The sequence below is a fragment of the Melanostigma gelatinosum genome (assembly GCF_949748355.1).
Source record: "Melanostigma gelatinosum genome assembly, chromosome: 8".
NCBI lineage: Eukaryota > Metazoa > Chordata > Actinopteri > Perciformes > Zoarcidae > Melanostigma > Melanostigma gelatinosum.
Window position 1 is genome coordinate 11,032,127 of NC_136641.1, and position 15,392 is coordinate 11,047,518.

Genomic DNA, 15,392 nt, shown 5'->3' on the forward strand with positions numbered 1-15,392 from the left:
GTTTGAAACAATCAGATTTGAGCCTGAATACCACTTCAAAAGCATTTATAAAGATGAGCTGTTGATTTGACACGAATGCTGTAGATTTGTAGGTTGTGATTATATACTGCGTAACGAGGCCTGTTAATCATTTACAGTCCAGAATCCAGAGTGGGGCAGATGCTTCACCATGTAAACACATCTGTATCGTGATGTATCCGACATCTACAAATGCAGTTAGTTCACTGGTTGAAAGTTTTAAGGATTTGAAGTGAGATGAAGAGCGTCTGTGCTTGATGGATTAAACAGACCAGTTTGTCAGTTGAAGCCTCTGTCTGTTTACAACAACACCACATCTGAAGAGATGGCTATAAATCCCTGTTAAAAAATATAGGCAAAGGTCAGCACAACACGTTCTGCTCTTAATCCAAACGTTGACCAAACATTCATGAGTAATCTTTTACTAACACTGACCTCTTCCATCCCCAGAACTGTGTTGACCAGCTGTGCGTGTTTCGTTCCGGGTAAAAGAATACCTTTGCCCAGTTCCACTGAAACAGACAAGTACAAGTCACGGACAATGTAGAGTACGCATTGTGTTCAGTTTGTTGGATTGTATCGGCATATTGTGAAGGACAAAATGCATTGTTTCCCTCTGTGTTGCTCTAATTCATGTTGTTAATTGCACCTGTGTTCCCCCGGCAATGACGGGTTAAAAGGGCTGCCGTGAACACAAACACACTCACCGTTCAGCTTTGCAAAGACAAGAATCATGCCTGCCTTCACCGAGTGTTCCAAAGTATCAGTCTGCAAAGAGAAACACGTGAATCGTTTCAGTCACTGTATTTTGTACACACATTAGGCTTCCTGTGACTGACATATAGAGTGGTGTCGTCGTGTCACGTACCTGAAAGGTTCCCACTTCACTCGACACCAGCGTCACTGTCAAGCTGTTTGAAAGTAAGACACATCATTAAATCTACTTTGAGTTTGCGTTTGTGAACTCAGGCGTGTTTTAAAAACATGGCGATGCTCACTTATCCAGTGTCACGGAGCCCTTCAGTCGTCCACCAGAAATCCACACTTTACCGCTGTGTGCGGAGTCCTGAAAGAAAGAGGTTTAAATTACAACTACAACCAATGATTATTTATCATTAATCAGTTGTTTTGGTCATTCATTGTTTAGTATATTACATGTAGGAAACCCACATTGGAGAACGGTTAGTTTGCAGCATTTTTATTTGATAAATGACTGAGTATCAATCAATGATCAAAATAGTGTCCATTTATTTTCTGTCAATTCACTTTTGATTAACTGACAACTCCTCTCAGCACTAGAATTGATCTGAATGTACTTATAGTATATATAATATCCACTATACGACTACTTTGATGCATTGTTGACATAAAGAGTAAGTACTCACAACATTGAGTTTGAACAGCGGGGTCTCGGTACCATTTGGTTGGATGGCGAAAGCCTTGACAGCGCCTTCAAAACCCAGTTTAACAACACCGGGCTGGAAGGAAAACATTGGCAGTTTTCTGGCATAAACCTGCAGACTCATCAGAAGTCCGGGAAACATCTTGGGAAGCTGCAGCGAGAGAGAAAGAATAAGCGTAAAGAGTAAATGGTTGTGAGACAGTTGAGATTCAACTTCAAGCAGCGGAGAGATACAAGACAAGCTAGACAATGCAGAAGTTGATGGACTTGTGTTTGTAATAAAGTTGCTTTTTCTGGTCCTTCGGGTTCATTTTATATCAATTATTTTTTTTCAAAAATGTTGTAAAGTACAGGTGGCAATGTAGACTAGTATGGAAGTAACATGTCAGTTAAGCAAGAGTGAGTGAGCAGTAACTCAGGTCCAGATAAAGAAGATTATGGCGCATAAATGTGTGATGTAGAAAGTGAAAAATAACATGCACTCATGTTTAGAAACCTCTGTAGTGTCAAAAATTAGTTAGTTCGAAAATGAGATGAAATCCATGGTTGTGCATTGGTGCCGTCTGCACCGGTTTATGAAAATAAAAAAGTAAAAAAATCCTCCTGACTTCAAATAAAACAGGTCCCACATCTGTATCAAATGTTTTGTCCCCATGACATTGTGTGTGTGTGTGTGTGTGTGTGTGTATATGTGTGTGTATATTATATATATATATATATATATATATATATATATATATATATATATACACACACACACACACACACACACATATAGATTGCTTTTAGGACATGAATGTTGATTTTGAATGTTTAAAGATTTTTGACCACTGAATTTTGCTATTATATTATGTGATTATATATGTGATGGCATGTAAATATGTTTGAAACATGTTCATCATAAAGGTAAGGGATCATACATGTCAGAAGCAGTACTGCTTTTTGATGAAGGAAAAATGTAACCCTGATACACACTTACCTGAGGAATGTAAGGCCCCATCCAGCTGGTGTTCAGGTGCATGTGGAGGTATGGAGGTATCTGAGATGATGACACACCATTGTTTTTAACAGTATAGAGAAATATTCGGGCAGAAAGATTGTGTTGCCATTTGTGTTTCAGGTGCTCTTACCATGCTGTCGGTGATGACGGTCTGAAGCAGGCCCGCTTTGTAGAGTACGTAAGAGGCGGAGTTCAGAGTGAACTCAGACAGGCCCACTGACAGCATGTAGCCCGGCTGCTCGGGCACGGTGAAGGGCTGGGCCTCAAAGGGAGGTTCTGTATGATCTTTTATATTGTAGAACTCTCCCTTTAAATGAAGAGTTGCAAATGATCAATTACAGCTATTGATCACTTTGTTGTTATTAATTATTTTCACATGTCTTGGCACTCGCCCTCGTAATAAATTACTGCCATAGGACATAACTTGGACATACGGTACACCTATAGTTCTGTGTTTATACAATCATTTCTTTCAAAGATCTGCCTGAAATGATGTGACCAAAAGTCAGAGGTCTTCCTCTATTCAAAAAATGTGTGTGCATCCTTACCTTAAGACCTAGATTCAGACTTGAAGCATCAATGACGGGCATGCCGGTGAGAGGGAAGTCAAAAGTAAGGTTTTCCCCCACATCAAAGGAAACTGATGAGAGTAGAAATCATATGTAGAGTGAATTATCTATTTGTTGATTTCGATTATTTGCTGTTAATTTACATTTGGACGATGTAACTGGTATCAACATGGACATTTTTAGGGTCTTTTTGAGGATGCGGCCTGCTGCAATACCGTTCATGGCCTGTAGGTGTGACTCCAAGTTTACGATTGACTTCTCCACTACAGGGCAGATCTATGGAGGAAAAAAACAAGGCAAATGTCCTGCAATGCTCATCACTGAAAGCCTGTACAATATGTTTCAACTGAGCATTGATGATCATACAGCATAGACAGAATACTGATACATTTGACACAGATATACACTCACTGAGGCCTCTATTTTATCCTTGATACGCCCCTTTAAATACTTCACGAAAGGCTTGAACATCCAACTGTTGACAAATGAAAATGCAGGGCTTACATCCAGACATCAGTATTTGTTCTATTCCCCTTCCTCTCCCTGTCCCTGTGGTTCACTGTACCTTGCTCCACCCTGAAATCGTACGTCCACATTTCCAACATGAGCTTCACAGTGGGCACTGGTGACAGACAGATGCCCGTCAGCGTCTTTCCCCAGCTTCACTACAGAGGTCACATCCACATCAAATATAGCCATGTCGAATGATCCCCCGTCATGTCTGAAACACACGCACAAACAAAGTCAGTGCATGTGGTGGTGAACATTTATTCATGCAGTTAACCTATCCAAAGCCACTACCGTGTGTGTGTGTGTGTGTGTGTGTGTGTGTGTGTCAGTGTAACATACACACAAATGAAGCAGACTAACCACAGTGACTTGTCCAAGTTATAACGTATTATGCGTGCATTGCAAAAAAAACCTGGTTGCAAAGCCATCTTCATTATGAAAGTAAAAAAATTCAGTTTCCCTTCTGCATTGTTTCCTTCCCGTGTTTTCTTGATTGTATCTAAATGGTGGTTTGCCATTGCTGGCTTACCAACTTGCTAACAATGCAAGCCTTTGTGACGAAAAAATAAATCAGTCACATTAAAATCCTTTTAAAGAATGGGCTCAGCTCTGTGGTCCAGACTGGACATGTTCGAAATATATAATTGTTGGAATGCTGTTGAGCAATCTTCGAATCTTTATTCAACTTCTATTTCTTCCGTCCCACCTCTTCTTCTCCTTCATATTTTAAGCTACAGAAACCGTTCAACTATTAAAATGTTGAGCTCTTTCACCAGAGCGGTGCTATGACTTTTCATATTTCTAACCTTTAAACTTTTTGAATTAGTAAGCTTTTTATTTTCAATGGGATCTCTATGGAGAATATTTTCAAATCCTCTTAAACTTTCAAATCCTTCACCTTCCTCATACTTTCAGCTACAGACACCATTTCAACTTTACAATGTTGAGAAACCCCTTAACTATTGCCACATGATTCAGCTTTTTGATATCTTTTAAACTTTTTGAACTGCTGCAATTTGACTTTTATGATATTTCAGCCCTTTTCTGACTTTATAATGGGTGTGTATTGCGCAGCTTAGAGTGCGTGATGTCACCGCTAGAGTGAAGAGCAGCTTGAGATTCTTGTGAAAAAAACATTTGTATTTTGCCACTGTGTCCACAATCTTCACTCTTCATGCATCATTTCTGGATGTAGAAGTAGCTAATCTCGTCCTTTCGTAGAAAAATTACTGTGGAATCCCACAGATTTCCACATTTGACACGGAAGCCGTTAATTGAGAGGAAAACCACCTTTCTGCTCCATAGAGACCAATGTTAAATTTTGCTTCAAAAACATCTTCCACAGAACACGGTACCCCATTTCTAGATCGCCAGTTAAGCCACATTTTTTACAAGATCTGTTTCTCAAGTCATCCTTCCTCTCAATTATTAATATCGGAGCAATAGGAGCTACGGTTATGGGAGTTTTGATGATTTGTTTGAGAGGTGTTTCCCTGTTTTATCTCCATGAAATGGCTTCAGGCACACAGGTGTTTGCGATTGAGCCAATTAGTGATGTTGATAAACACACAGACTCACAGACACACGCGCACATACACTCCTCTCTCTCTCTCTCTCTCTCTGTGTCTCTCATACAGTCATTCAGGTCTTAGGGATCTTTTGAGGTCTTGCTGGTTTTCTGTCCTTCCACTCACTTAATTACAGTTAATTACAGTTAATTGCAGTTATTTGGGTTCACCTTGGGATCACCTTGTGTACATCACTCCCTGATGAGAACCAGCAGGACTCCCGACTCCTGATTATTTAATCCGATAGTGACTCATACCAGTTCAAACACTTTCTGTGCACTTTTAAAATCGACAGAGACAAAATTGTTTTGTATTTGGAAAGATAATACATCGTTTTTTTGATAGGTGGCATTTAAAAAAAAACAAATTCAATGGTTAGTAAACCTTATTAACAGAATAAGTAGTGTGTCAGCGGAGTGATACCTGTATGATTGAATTTGACACACATCGTTGAGCAATATATCAGATATTAAAGCAATATATCGATCAATGAAGTATAGAAGAGAGAGCTCTGACTCACATTGTTTAATAATAAAAAAGACTAACACTGCACAAGCTGTTGAGACACAGTCAAATCTTCTTTCAAGTTCCTGCAACCCGTTTTAAAATACAAAATTCAGACAAGACATCGTGTTCTGTGACATTGCACAGCTTACTGAACCTGGGGTGCGACAATCACTTTGCAGAGATCTTCTGAATCGTGTGAGACGAAGCAGGGTAAAAGCCCTTCGTGGCTTCATGCACTTTCAGTTCCCTTGTCTCAAAGTCAGTGTTTTTGTTTTAATCTATTTTTGGTTACATGAAATAAAATCTTTGGTGAATACAAGCTTAAGAAATGGTACCCTTTTTTTCTATGATATAAAATAAATACCCTTCTCATGAATTTTGAAGCCTCTTGAGTCTTAAAGATGCAGTTTCTGTCAAGTGGCGCAATGAAACAAGAATGTCATCACGCCGACTTGTTCGCTTCCTTGTGTATACTCATGCAACAAGGATGTAGTTCGTTAAAAACGTTTTAGCCATTTTACTTTCTGGTAAACATCCATTGTCTTCTTGTACAGGGAGGGATCCAGTGGATGCCAACTTCCTTCTTTTTGGGAACCACACCTTTTGTTATTCTCAAAAAACAATCGTAGCATTGTATCAATGATACACAGACCAGTTAAACATAATTGCAATGCCAGGCAACATCTTGGATTTAACATTGTGGCCTGTAAATGATGACAATCTGGACTTTAAACACCTGTAGTGTGTGCATTAGGCTGATACAACTGCATCCACCTTACCGTTAGGCTCTATACTCAAAAATACAATATTCCTTTATTTGTAAGCAACTAGCAGAGGCCATTAGATATTCTGCTCTGCAGTTCTGTGCTGAATTCTCCTCGTGCTCGTATAATTGTTGGAATTCTTCTTCTAATTACAAATACTTCGACTACAACTTCTACTACTACAAATATCACTACTGCTACAACTAGTACTTACTCAAATGCTACTAATACTTATACTGCTAATAATACTTCTGCTACAACTTCTACTACTACTACAACAAATATCACTACCACTGGAATTCTTTTAAGCTTCAGAAACCGTTCGAATATCAAAATGTGCAGCTCTTTCAGGAGAGGGGTGATATGACTTCATATTTGTAATCTTTCAACTTCTAGAAATATTAAGCTTTTTGCAATTTTTTTGAAATTGGATATCTATTTTCAGCAATGTTTTTGAGATTCATTTCAGCTTTCAGCATTCCAACGCATTTTCAGCAGGAAATGCATTTTCTAGTTTGATATAAACTCCATGTTAAAACAGGCCTCATAATATCCCCAGTTAGCTGTAACTTTCATATTCAACAGAAACCGGGTGGATGACTGTGGTTATAAACTGATACCCATAGTGGCCTCATGGTACTGGGTGAAAGAACAGGAAGTCACCTAAATCAGTGGTCCCCAACCCCCGGGCCGCGGACCGGTACCGGGCCGCGGGTCATTTGGTACCGGGCCGCACAGAAAGAATAAATAACTTTTTTTCATTTCATTGATTATCAGAGTCGGAAAGATATTTTATTTTGAAAAATGACCGGATTCTCTCCCAATTACATGCGCCTGTCTCTCTTGACACATGTCAACACGCTTGTCACGAGCGTTACTTCCCAACCACAAAAGACCCACGAACTGCGAAGGAATGGATCCGCGACCCATTTGTGAACAAACCAGGTGAATCGAGCTTATCCGTGCCAGAGGGAGATCAGCTGCTGGAGCTTGAAAATGACGGCGGCCTTAAAAGTATGTTTGGGACAACAACTCTGCTGCCGGTGTTAAATGTTAAATTACCAAGTACAAGTGGGAGTTTTGCTGGACAGAGTTCGAATCCAGGTTGTTGCGATCTTTCCATAAATGTATTTTCTTCCATGTATTTCTTCATACGTGGCTGTGATGCAGTGCTCACTCATACAATCATAATCCCTGCAATCGATATGAGATGTGTCTTTTAGATCTCCAGCAATATGTTTGTGAAAGTGTGACGAAACAGGCGACAGAGGCAGAAAACCGCTGCAGCTGTTAAGCGAACACAACACGCGCACAGAAGGAAAACCAGTAGGTCCAGAAACCAGTAGGGACGTAACACCGGTCCGTGGAAATATTTTATAACATGAAACCGGTCCGTGACGCAAAAAAGGTTGGGGACCCCTGACCTAAATTACTGTTTTTTCTTTTTGGATCTTATCTTAAGGTTCTTAAGCTTATATTTCTAGGGGCGTAGTTCCCCAGGTGGTGTTGCTGGTTCCCTCTCATTTTCCCCTAAAGGCCCCGCCACACTAAAAACACCTATTATAATCTAACTGACACCATTTGATCCAGGATAGTGTGGCAAGTTCTGGTTTCAATTCATTTCTAGTAAAATGATTAGGACTGTTTTGTGACTTAAAGGCCAACACAAAGATCACTTTAATTAAAAAAGTTAGGACGGAGTGTCATAAGTGAACCGGTGATTTCTCTTTACGAAAATAGCCAATGATGTTTCATACAAGAGTACAGGAGTTGAAACGACACAGCACTGGAGACATGATGCCTTCGAGGAGACACTTCCTTTTCTAGAGAAAGGCTATTTTAAATTTTAATATCACTTCCTCATTTAGGCTTCATGTACATTTCTTTCAACATTTCAAACTTAAGTCTGTAACTTATACATTTGAATTACAATATTTAATATTGTGGTAAAGAGGATAATCAGGTTATCAGGTGCTCTGAAGATTTGTCTTTTGCCCAAAAAAGAAAACCTGACAACAAACCTTGAGTGAACAGCTGTGGGGTCACTTGCTTCACGATGAAGGAGTTTAAATGTAAGACTGAGATCGGGGGAAACTCACATGGGGCCAGCATGTGTCATCCACCTGCCGGTTACTGCAACACTGAGGCCGAAGCTGGATGTGTTGAATCCTGCGATGTCCTGATAGAACTCAACAGATGGCTCTGGAAAGTCACACTTTGTGATGTTGTCTCTAGTGCACATGGGGAGAGCAAAGACCGGTGTGAGGACATGGATCGGAGCAATGTGACAATGTCTCATGAAATAAATCAAGAATGTTAAATGTAATCTTACCCGGATAATGTGTAGTGTATGTGGCGCATGATTGTACCACTGATGTCAGGGAGAGTGACGAGATCCAGCCTCTCCTGAATCCATCCTGCACCTACATGCTTTCCTGGGACGAACAGCACACGTGTACAGTTTTAATAGTTTTGAATGAAACATGTTTCAGTGACCGTTTTGTTGGGTTCTTTATGAAAAGACTAATGTAGCTGCACAGCAATCTAACTCCCCCAAAGAAGCAATCATTTTGTGTTTGAATGAAGTTAACCGAGTGAAAAACACCATCTCACATCGACTTACCGTACTGAAGTCCTTTGTTAGTCAAGGTGACTTGCACGGCAGGTTTTTCTCCACAGGTAAAGGAGACGAGCATGAGCACTACTATCACAGGTCGGAGCATGTTCCCGGGGCCTCTGTGGCACAATGTACCAAATACTTGATACAGATATGCCGGCATGAAAGCAACTGCAAAACTCTGCACACAAAGAACCACCGAGACATGTAACTTACATTTCCACGTTAAAAATACATTCTAAAATCAAACATACGATTCTCGTTTGACCTATTGTTGTGATATTCTGTAGCACGTACCTTTTAAATACTGCAGTGATTTCACCAAGTTGAAAGGCAGCTCCTGAACAAGCGTCCTCACTGTTTTCTCGGCTTCCTGTTCCTGAGAAGTGAAACTTACTGCCGTCGGACATTAAAAGACGCACGTGGGCGTGTGTGTGTGACAGGATACTGTTGTTTGAGTATGCGCTGTATGTGTTCTTCAAATACTTGGTAGAATGTGTCAAAAACAACACAAAGTGAAGGTTTTAGGAGCTCAAGTGTTGAATGACATTGTTGGAGCCATAATGTAGTTTTGTTGTTTTATGTTGTCTTTAAGGGAAACGCATGCAGTTCTGACATTGAACAGTGGGTGGCACATTAACTTAAATGTGCATCTATGTAAGTGCCTGGTAGTGATGGCGAGATGAAGCCTCATGAGGCATCGCAACACTTCAGCCAATTGGTTCGAGAAAGGGTTCATTACTCGAAGCTTCATGTGCACACGATACCACCTACTGGCCAAGTGTATAATCACAGGCAGCTGTATCTGAACCACATAATGTGATGCATTGAATTTTTGTGTCTGTTATGGCTGTTGGGAATGACGGAATTACAAAAATGTATGACCAAATCATTTCTGTACATAAATTATGACATATGTGCATAATAAAATATTTTTTTAATGTATTCTGTGTGTGTACATTTTCCCAAAATGGGAGTATCATATGATATGGCAGGTTGTGTAATGATGTTATTATGTCACTTTAGGAAAATGGCATGGGCTTAAGCAGGCAGAGGACAGTGAAAGTGCTTGTGGAACTAGGAAGAGGGGACTGAATATGCTTGTGTAACTTGGACAGTGATGTACAGGACACGGGACATTTTATTAATTTTTATTCAGAAATAACAGTTTCTCAACAGTGTTTGGTTTTAAACGATTCCTTATTTTTGACACGACCTCTCCGGCCTTTGAAAACACCCTTTCACAGGGTACAGAAGATGCTGGCGTGCACAAAAACGCAAGAGCAAGTCTATATACATTTTGATACAGGAATTTTTGTTCTTGATTAGCAAACCTAATGTGTCTGAAATAGAGTTAGATTTAGCTTACCTTATTAGGAGTTATCAAATCAAAGTGTTCCCACACAGGGGAAATCCTCCTCTTCCGAGCTGGCTCCATCTTATCACCTATCCTTCTCTCCTCACTCTCTAAACTCTCCAAACTATCTCTCTCTCTCTAAACTCTCCAAACTATCCAAACTCTCAACTGACAGCAACTCTCCACCAACAACCCACATTTTGAATGGAGCCTGAGGGGTTTATATTGCTGTCAAACCTCCCGGCAAAATCTGAACCACTTCCCGAAGCAGTCACGTGGTACAGCCGGGCAGCGAGGCTTCGGACGTCATCATTTTTGGCTCCTCCCCTAAATGAAGCAAGCCTCGATACGCGCTTCGAGGAAACGCCCCCTCCATTACTCGACACACGCTTCGAAGCGTCGGCACATCTCGTAACATCACTAGTGCCTGGTAATGAGGACCAGGTGTGTGTGTGGATGGGAAGCTCACAGTTTTTGACCGTGTTATCGTGTCAACGTGTCGTGTCCAAGTAACGCATCCTGTATTCTGTTACGGTGCCAATATGTATTTAAATAAAAGGATCAACGGATCTAAAGAAAGACAGCGCATTGGACATTGAAATGTTTGTGGAACACGCTTCCGAACAAGTTCACCCGTTCGCCCCCATCGTGACTTTAACATATAAAAAGGGATATTGTTAAAGTCACTACAGACATCTATACTTGAAGTACAAAAGCCAAGATCAGTGTTGTAAAAGGTTCATATGAAAAGGAACAAGTTATTTGAACAACATCCTCATTCTTTAAAAAAAAAGGCCTGTCATGGCCCATCATAAAAAGGAAGTGATAATCATCTCACATGTGTGCCCGGAGGTATGAAGCTGACGACAGTTATATTGTTGATAATCAACAGGGCCGCGTGTTCACACGTCTGCTATATGCTGCTTTTGGAGGCCTCTGAGCCCTGTCAAGGATTATTTAGACAGGCAAATGCAAATTGTTGTTTTTTAAGAAAGGGAATCTGAATTAACATTGTAAGAGTAAGTTAAACCGAGCACAGGCCAGTAGAACTACAGGAGGAAGTGAAACCAGCAAGGCCTCTCAGTCATCCCTGGCTACAGTTCAAGGAATCATTAGAATCACCAGCCATAAAATATTTGATTTATTTATCTCTTAATTCAACAAATACTCTTTGTCTCACACCATGGTTAGTTCCATTAAATCACAATTAACAAGTTCAATAGGAAGAGAATCTTATCAGACAGACATTTTTTTCATATAACACAGTTGGACCCACTTGCTTGCACTTTGAATTCACTTCATCCAGAATGACACTTGAAACACCAAGAAAACAAATGAGCCAACAAGGACTACTATAGGCATAAGATGGAAAATAAAACACTAGAATGAAAACAAACTGAAATAAAATTGTTTAAACAACTACACATACGTTTTTTATTTTTACGGTTTATTATAATCCACAGAGCACCATCTGATCTGATGGGTGCATTGATATTTTCTCTGAAGTGGGATTATTGATATATCTAGCAGCTCAAAAACCAATAATTACATATTCACTCCATTGTTTTTCACATATTTCATTCCCCAGATATAAACACGTATACACAGTAAGACCCATGGTAGACATTTTCACTGGATCTTTGACAACTTTGCATGAAGACTGATACCTGGACAGGCCTTCTTAATGCCCGCATATTTATTCACCCCTTTCATGCGGAGGTTGTATTCCTCTGTCCAGTCAATAAAACACATTTTCTGGAATGAGTAGAATACTTAACACTATGATTAAAAAGTTTATTATTGCACATTATCACGAAGGCAAAATAAAAAAAGATGTACATTTCACACAAATAATCATCCTCGGCTTCTTTGTCAAGTGGTTAACACGATGTTTTGATAAGGTCTTGCGCCATGACAACTTGCCAGAGTGTGACATTTTAGCGCATCGCCATTCAACAAAGGTCATCTCTGAAGCCCTCAGTCGTGGATATTGTACCTGTACGCCTCGATGAGTCCTTCAACCGAGTGAATGAAGCCAGATATGGCGCATATGCCCCCAATAACAAAAATGGCAACGTCGAAGAAGACGTGGTGCCACAGGAGATTCCTCCACTGGAGCTTCAGGTGGAAGAGGCTTGGCAGGAGGAAGCATAGGCCAGCGCCGGTGAGGCTCCCAGTTAACCCCATAAGGAGGGCGAAATGGGGGACAAAGACGGCCATGAGCAAGGTGAAGACTACCAGGGCAATTCGAAGTCCCAGACCCCATGATTTCAGCTGCCCGCCAGGGCCGTAGCAGTCAGGGAACATGGCTCTCCCGCCATCCTGGAAAAAGGATTTCTCCAGAACCTCAACTGCAGCAAAGAACGGCAGCGGGTAAGATAACAGCGCCTTGGCAACGAGGAAGAGGTTCACCACAGCCCGGATGGTCGAAGGCAGGTTATCTGTGATGACCTCTTTGGTGGCGTCTGCCCAAGTCAAGTAGGCCACCAGGGCGAAGAGGCCCTTGAGGACGCAGGCTGAGATGTGAGTCCACTCCATCATGCAGTGGAACTCGCTGGGCTTCTGCATGTTTCCCTCCAGGGAGGGGAGGAAGATCTGGGAGGTGTAGCTGAACACAATGATGCCGATTGAAATGGGGAATTTCTTCACATCGATATAAAACTTGACCTTGTCCCAGGCCCAGTCGCGAGCCCTGGAGAGGCAGTAGGCAATCACGAGGACGTTGATGACGAAGTGCGCCATCGTGCAGAGCAAGCTGAACTTGGACACGGCCTTGAGGTTCTTCAGGAACGCGCAAGGCAGGAGCGCGACCGTGGCCACCACAGACCAGGCCTTCTGGGAGACTGGGAACCCTGGGAAACTGTTGACCATCAAGTTGCCGCTGACCACAACGTAAAGAATGCAGGTCATGACCAGCTCGATGATCTGGGCCACGTTCACGATGTGCCCGCCGAGCGCTGGGAAGCGGGGCGCGCAGCAGGCGTTGGCGATGTCGGTGTAGGTGTCCCTCACGCGCACTTTTATGCCGTCCTCGTTCTCCTCGTACAGACACGCGATGAGGATTTTTCCGGTGTAGCAGCACACCACGGCCGCGAAGATAATGAGGAAGAGACCGAGGTATCCACCGTGGAGGATGGCGTAAGGCAGGCCGAGGACGAACATGCCCTGCGGACAGAGAAGCGCAGTTGAGTGGTAATGGACGAGGCCCACATCGCAGTGACAGGCCGAACCAGCCCAGACATGCAATGACTGGCTCACAGAGCTCACATCTTACATAATGACTGTAAAATATCTATCTATCTATATATATATATATATATATATATATATATATATATATATATATATATATATATATATATATATATACATATATATATATATATATCTATATATATATACATATATATACATATATAGATATCTAGATATATATCTAGATATATAGCTCTAGATATATATAATGATCACAGACAAAAACATTTATATCACAGCGATTTATTTTCAGTATCTGCCTAAAACGTTTTCTCATCCACCTCGCCCTTGAAAAAGCGGGCCTTTCGTTTGCGTACATCGGCGGAATCGAAATAAGGCTTTAACAATACTATTTTAAAACGAACTTTTCAATTAATTTGGTTACAATTTCAATTTGATGGAGAACGCTGATAAGCACGTGTGCCATTCAGCCTCAGGGCTATCAAAGCCACACAGGCCCTGCCTGCAACTCCACTGATATAAAGATTTGAATATATAAATTCTAACACATTGGCTGCAATGAATTCCCCCTCAAACCAATAATTAAACGTTCAATTAAAGTCTGTGTTAATTATGGTACAAATGTACCACCTATTAATACATTTAAAGCTCAAGTTAAAGTATTTGACAATATTGAACATATTGTTTAATATATTCTCTTGGATTGTGTGAAATAATGCGCATCCACAGAGAAGGCTGCGGCATCTTAAAATATAAATCTTATAATATGAAAATCCTCAGTTCAAGGTGACTTTTGGTCCAGTCGCAGGCCTGGTCCACGCAGCGCGTTATTGTTGCATGCACACATGCAAGATGAAAGTCACCACGGTGTACCTGAATGGCATTGGTGACGTTCCAGCCAGCTTCCCATGTCGTGATTTGTGGTTTATCTTCAGCCAGCGAGCCCCCTGTCTTCATGGACGAGGGCCTTGGGTCGGTGCCATCTCTCTGGTAGTGGCTGTCTCCGTCCAGCTCCCCCTCTCCCTCCGCGCGTCCCCCTTCCTCTTCCCCCTGAAGGACCTCCATTTGCATCCCATGCCTGTAGTCGTAGTCCAAGTCGTCGCACTCGACGAAACCTACACCCTCTTCATCCGTGGCGGTCTGGAAGCCCAGCCGGGCGAACACCCCGCTGACCTTGGCCTGAGATTTGTTGGACACCGTGTGGGCCGCGTTGGTCAGCTTGTTGGTGAGCTTGTGTCGTATTAGGTGAGCCATCTTTATCCGAATAAAACACGTTCTTCAACTGAAAATGATGTCACTGAGTGAAAGCAAAAGAGGCAGATGCATGCAGGGTGATTTGTTCTCCGTTTGTAACTGCTACTGTAAAGTCATGCCTGTTGCCTCTTCGATCGTCGTCTCAAAGTAAGCTACCCAGCCCTCTGACGGCTGCCAAACAGTTTCACCCAAAACCGTTAAAAATCCTCAGCCGCTTCTCTTGGCTTGCTCATCCATATTACTCCCTAAAATAAAACAGTCCTTGGCATCTGCTTCACGTGGGAAAAACGCCCCAAAACAGAGACAAAAACGAAAATATGTCCTCGTGTGTCGTTAAAAAAGACAACTTGGCATTTTTTTGTGCCTTTGGTGGCAGCACGGGCGCTGGAATCTCTGACTGCACCACCGAAAGAGAGGAGAGAGGAGCGTGCACGTGTCCGCAATGTGTCAGTGTGGCTCGCGCACAGCACAACTGTCACGGATGGCAGAGAGAGAGAGAGAGAGAGAGAGAGAGAGAGAGAGAGAGAGAGAGAGAGAGAGAGAGAGAGAGAGAGAGAGAGAGAGAGAGAGCGTTAATTCACAACAAGTACAACAAGGCAATCTCGGTTTT

At 41.7% G+C, this 15,392-nt stretch overlaps 2 protein-coding genes across 2 annotated transcripts; both read right to left on the reverse strand.

Annotated features, from left to right (window-relative positions):
• Nucleotides 1-34: 34 nt before the first annotated feature.
• Nucleotides 35-9,328, reverse strand: bpifcl (BPI fold containing family C, like). Its single transcript, XM_079274362.1, has 16 exons — nt 9,253-9,328; nt 8,962-9,136; nt 8,671-8,773; nt 8,438-8,569; nt 3,555-3,710; nt 3,401-3,464; nt 3,205-3,265; nt 2,969-3,060; nt 2,551-2,727; nt 2,400-2,459; nt 1,404-1,571; nt 1,017-1,084; nt 887-929; nt 726-786; nt 454-530; nt 35-357 (listed from the first exon to the last, which is right to left on the reverse strand). The coding sequence occupies exons 2-16, from the start codon at nt 9,116-9,118 to the stop codon at nt 319-321; spliced, it is 1,458 nt and encodes a 485-aa protein (XP_079130488.1). The 5' UTR covers nt 9,119-9,136; nt 9,253-9,328; the 3' UTR covers nt 35-318.
• A 2,961-nt stretch (nt 9,329-12,289) lies between these two features.
• LOC306780605 (vesicular inhibitory amino acid transporter-like) lies at nt 12,290-14,782 on the reverse strand (the record flags this gene model as incomplete). Its single annotated transcript, XM_079273039.1, has 2 exons — nt 12,290-13,477; nt 14,402-14,782. The coding sequence occupies 2 exons, from the start codon at nt 14,780-14,782 to the stop codon at nt 12,290-12,292; spliced, it is 1,569 nt and encodes a 522-aa protein (XP_079129165.1).
• Nucleotides 14,783-15,392: the final 610 nt, after the last annotated feature.

What these genes read in the sequence shown, in the direction of transcription:
- bpifcl (XM_079274362.1), bottom strand. Translation starts at nt 9,118, where the DNA reads ATGCCGGCATATCTGTATCAAGTATTTGGTACATTGTGCCACAGAGGC. An exon ending in ATGACACATGCTGGCCCCAT is followed by an intron (nt 3,711 to 8,437) that starts GTGAGTTTCCCC and finishes CGTGTGTTTCAG; the next exon opens with ACATGACGGGGGATCATTCG. An exon ending in TGTCTTTGCAAAGCTGAACG is followed by an intron (nt 531 to 725) that starts GTGAGTGTGTTT and finishes TGTCTGTTTCAG; the next exon opens with TGGAACTGGGCAAAGGTATT.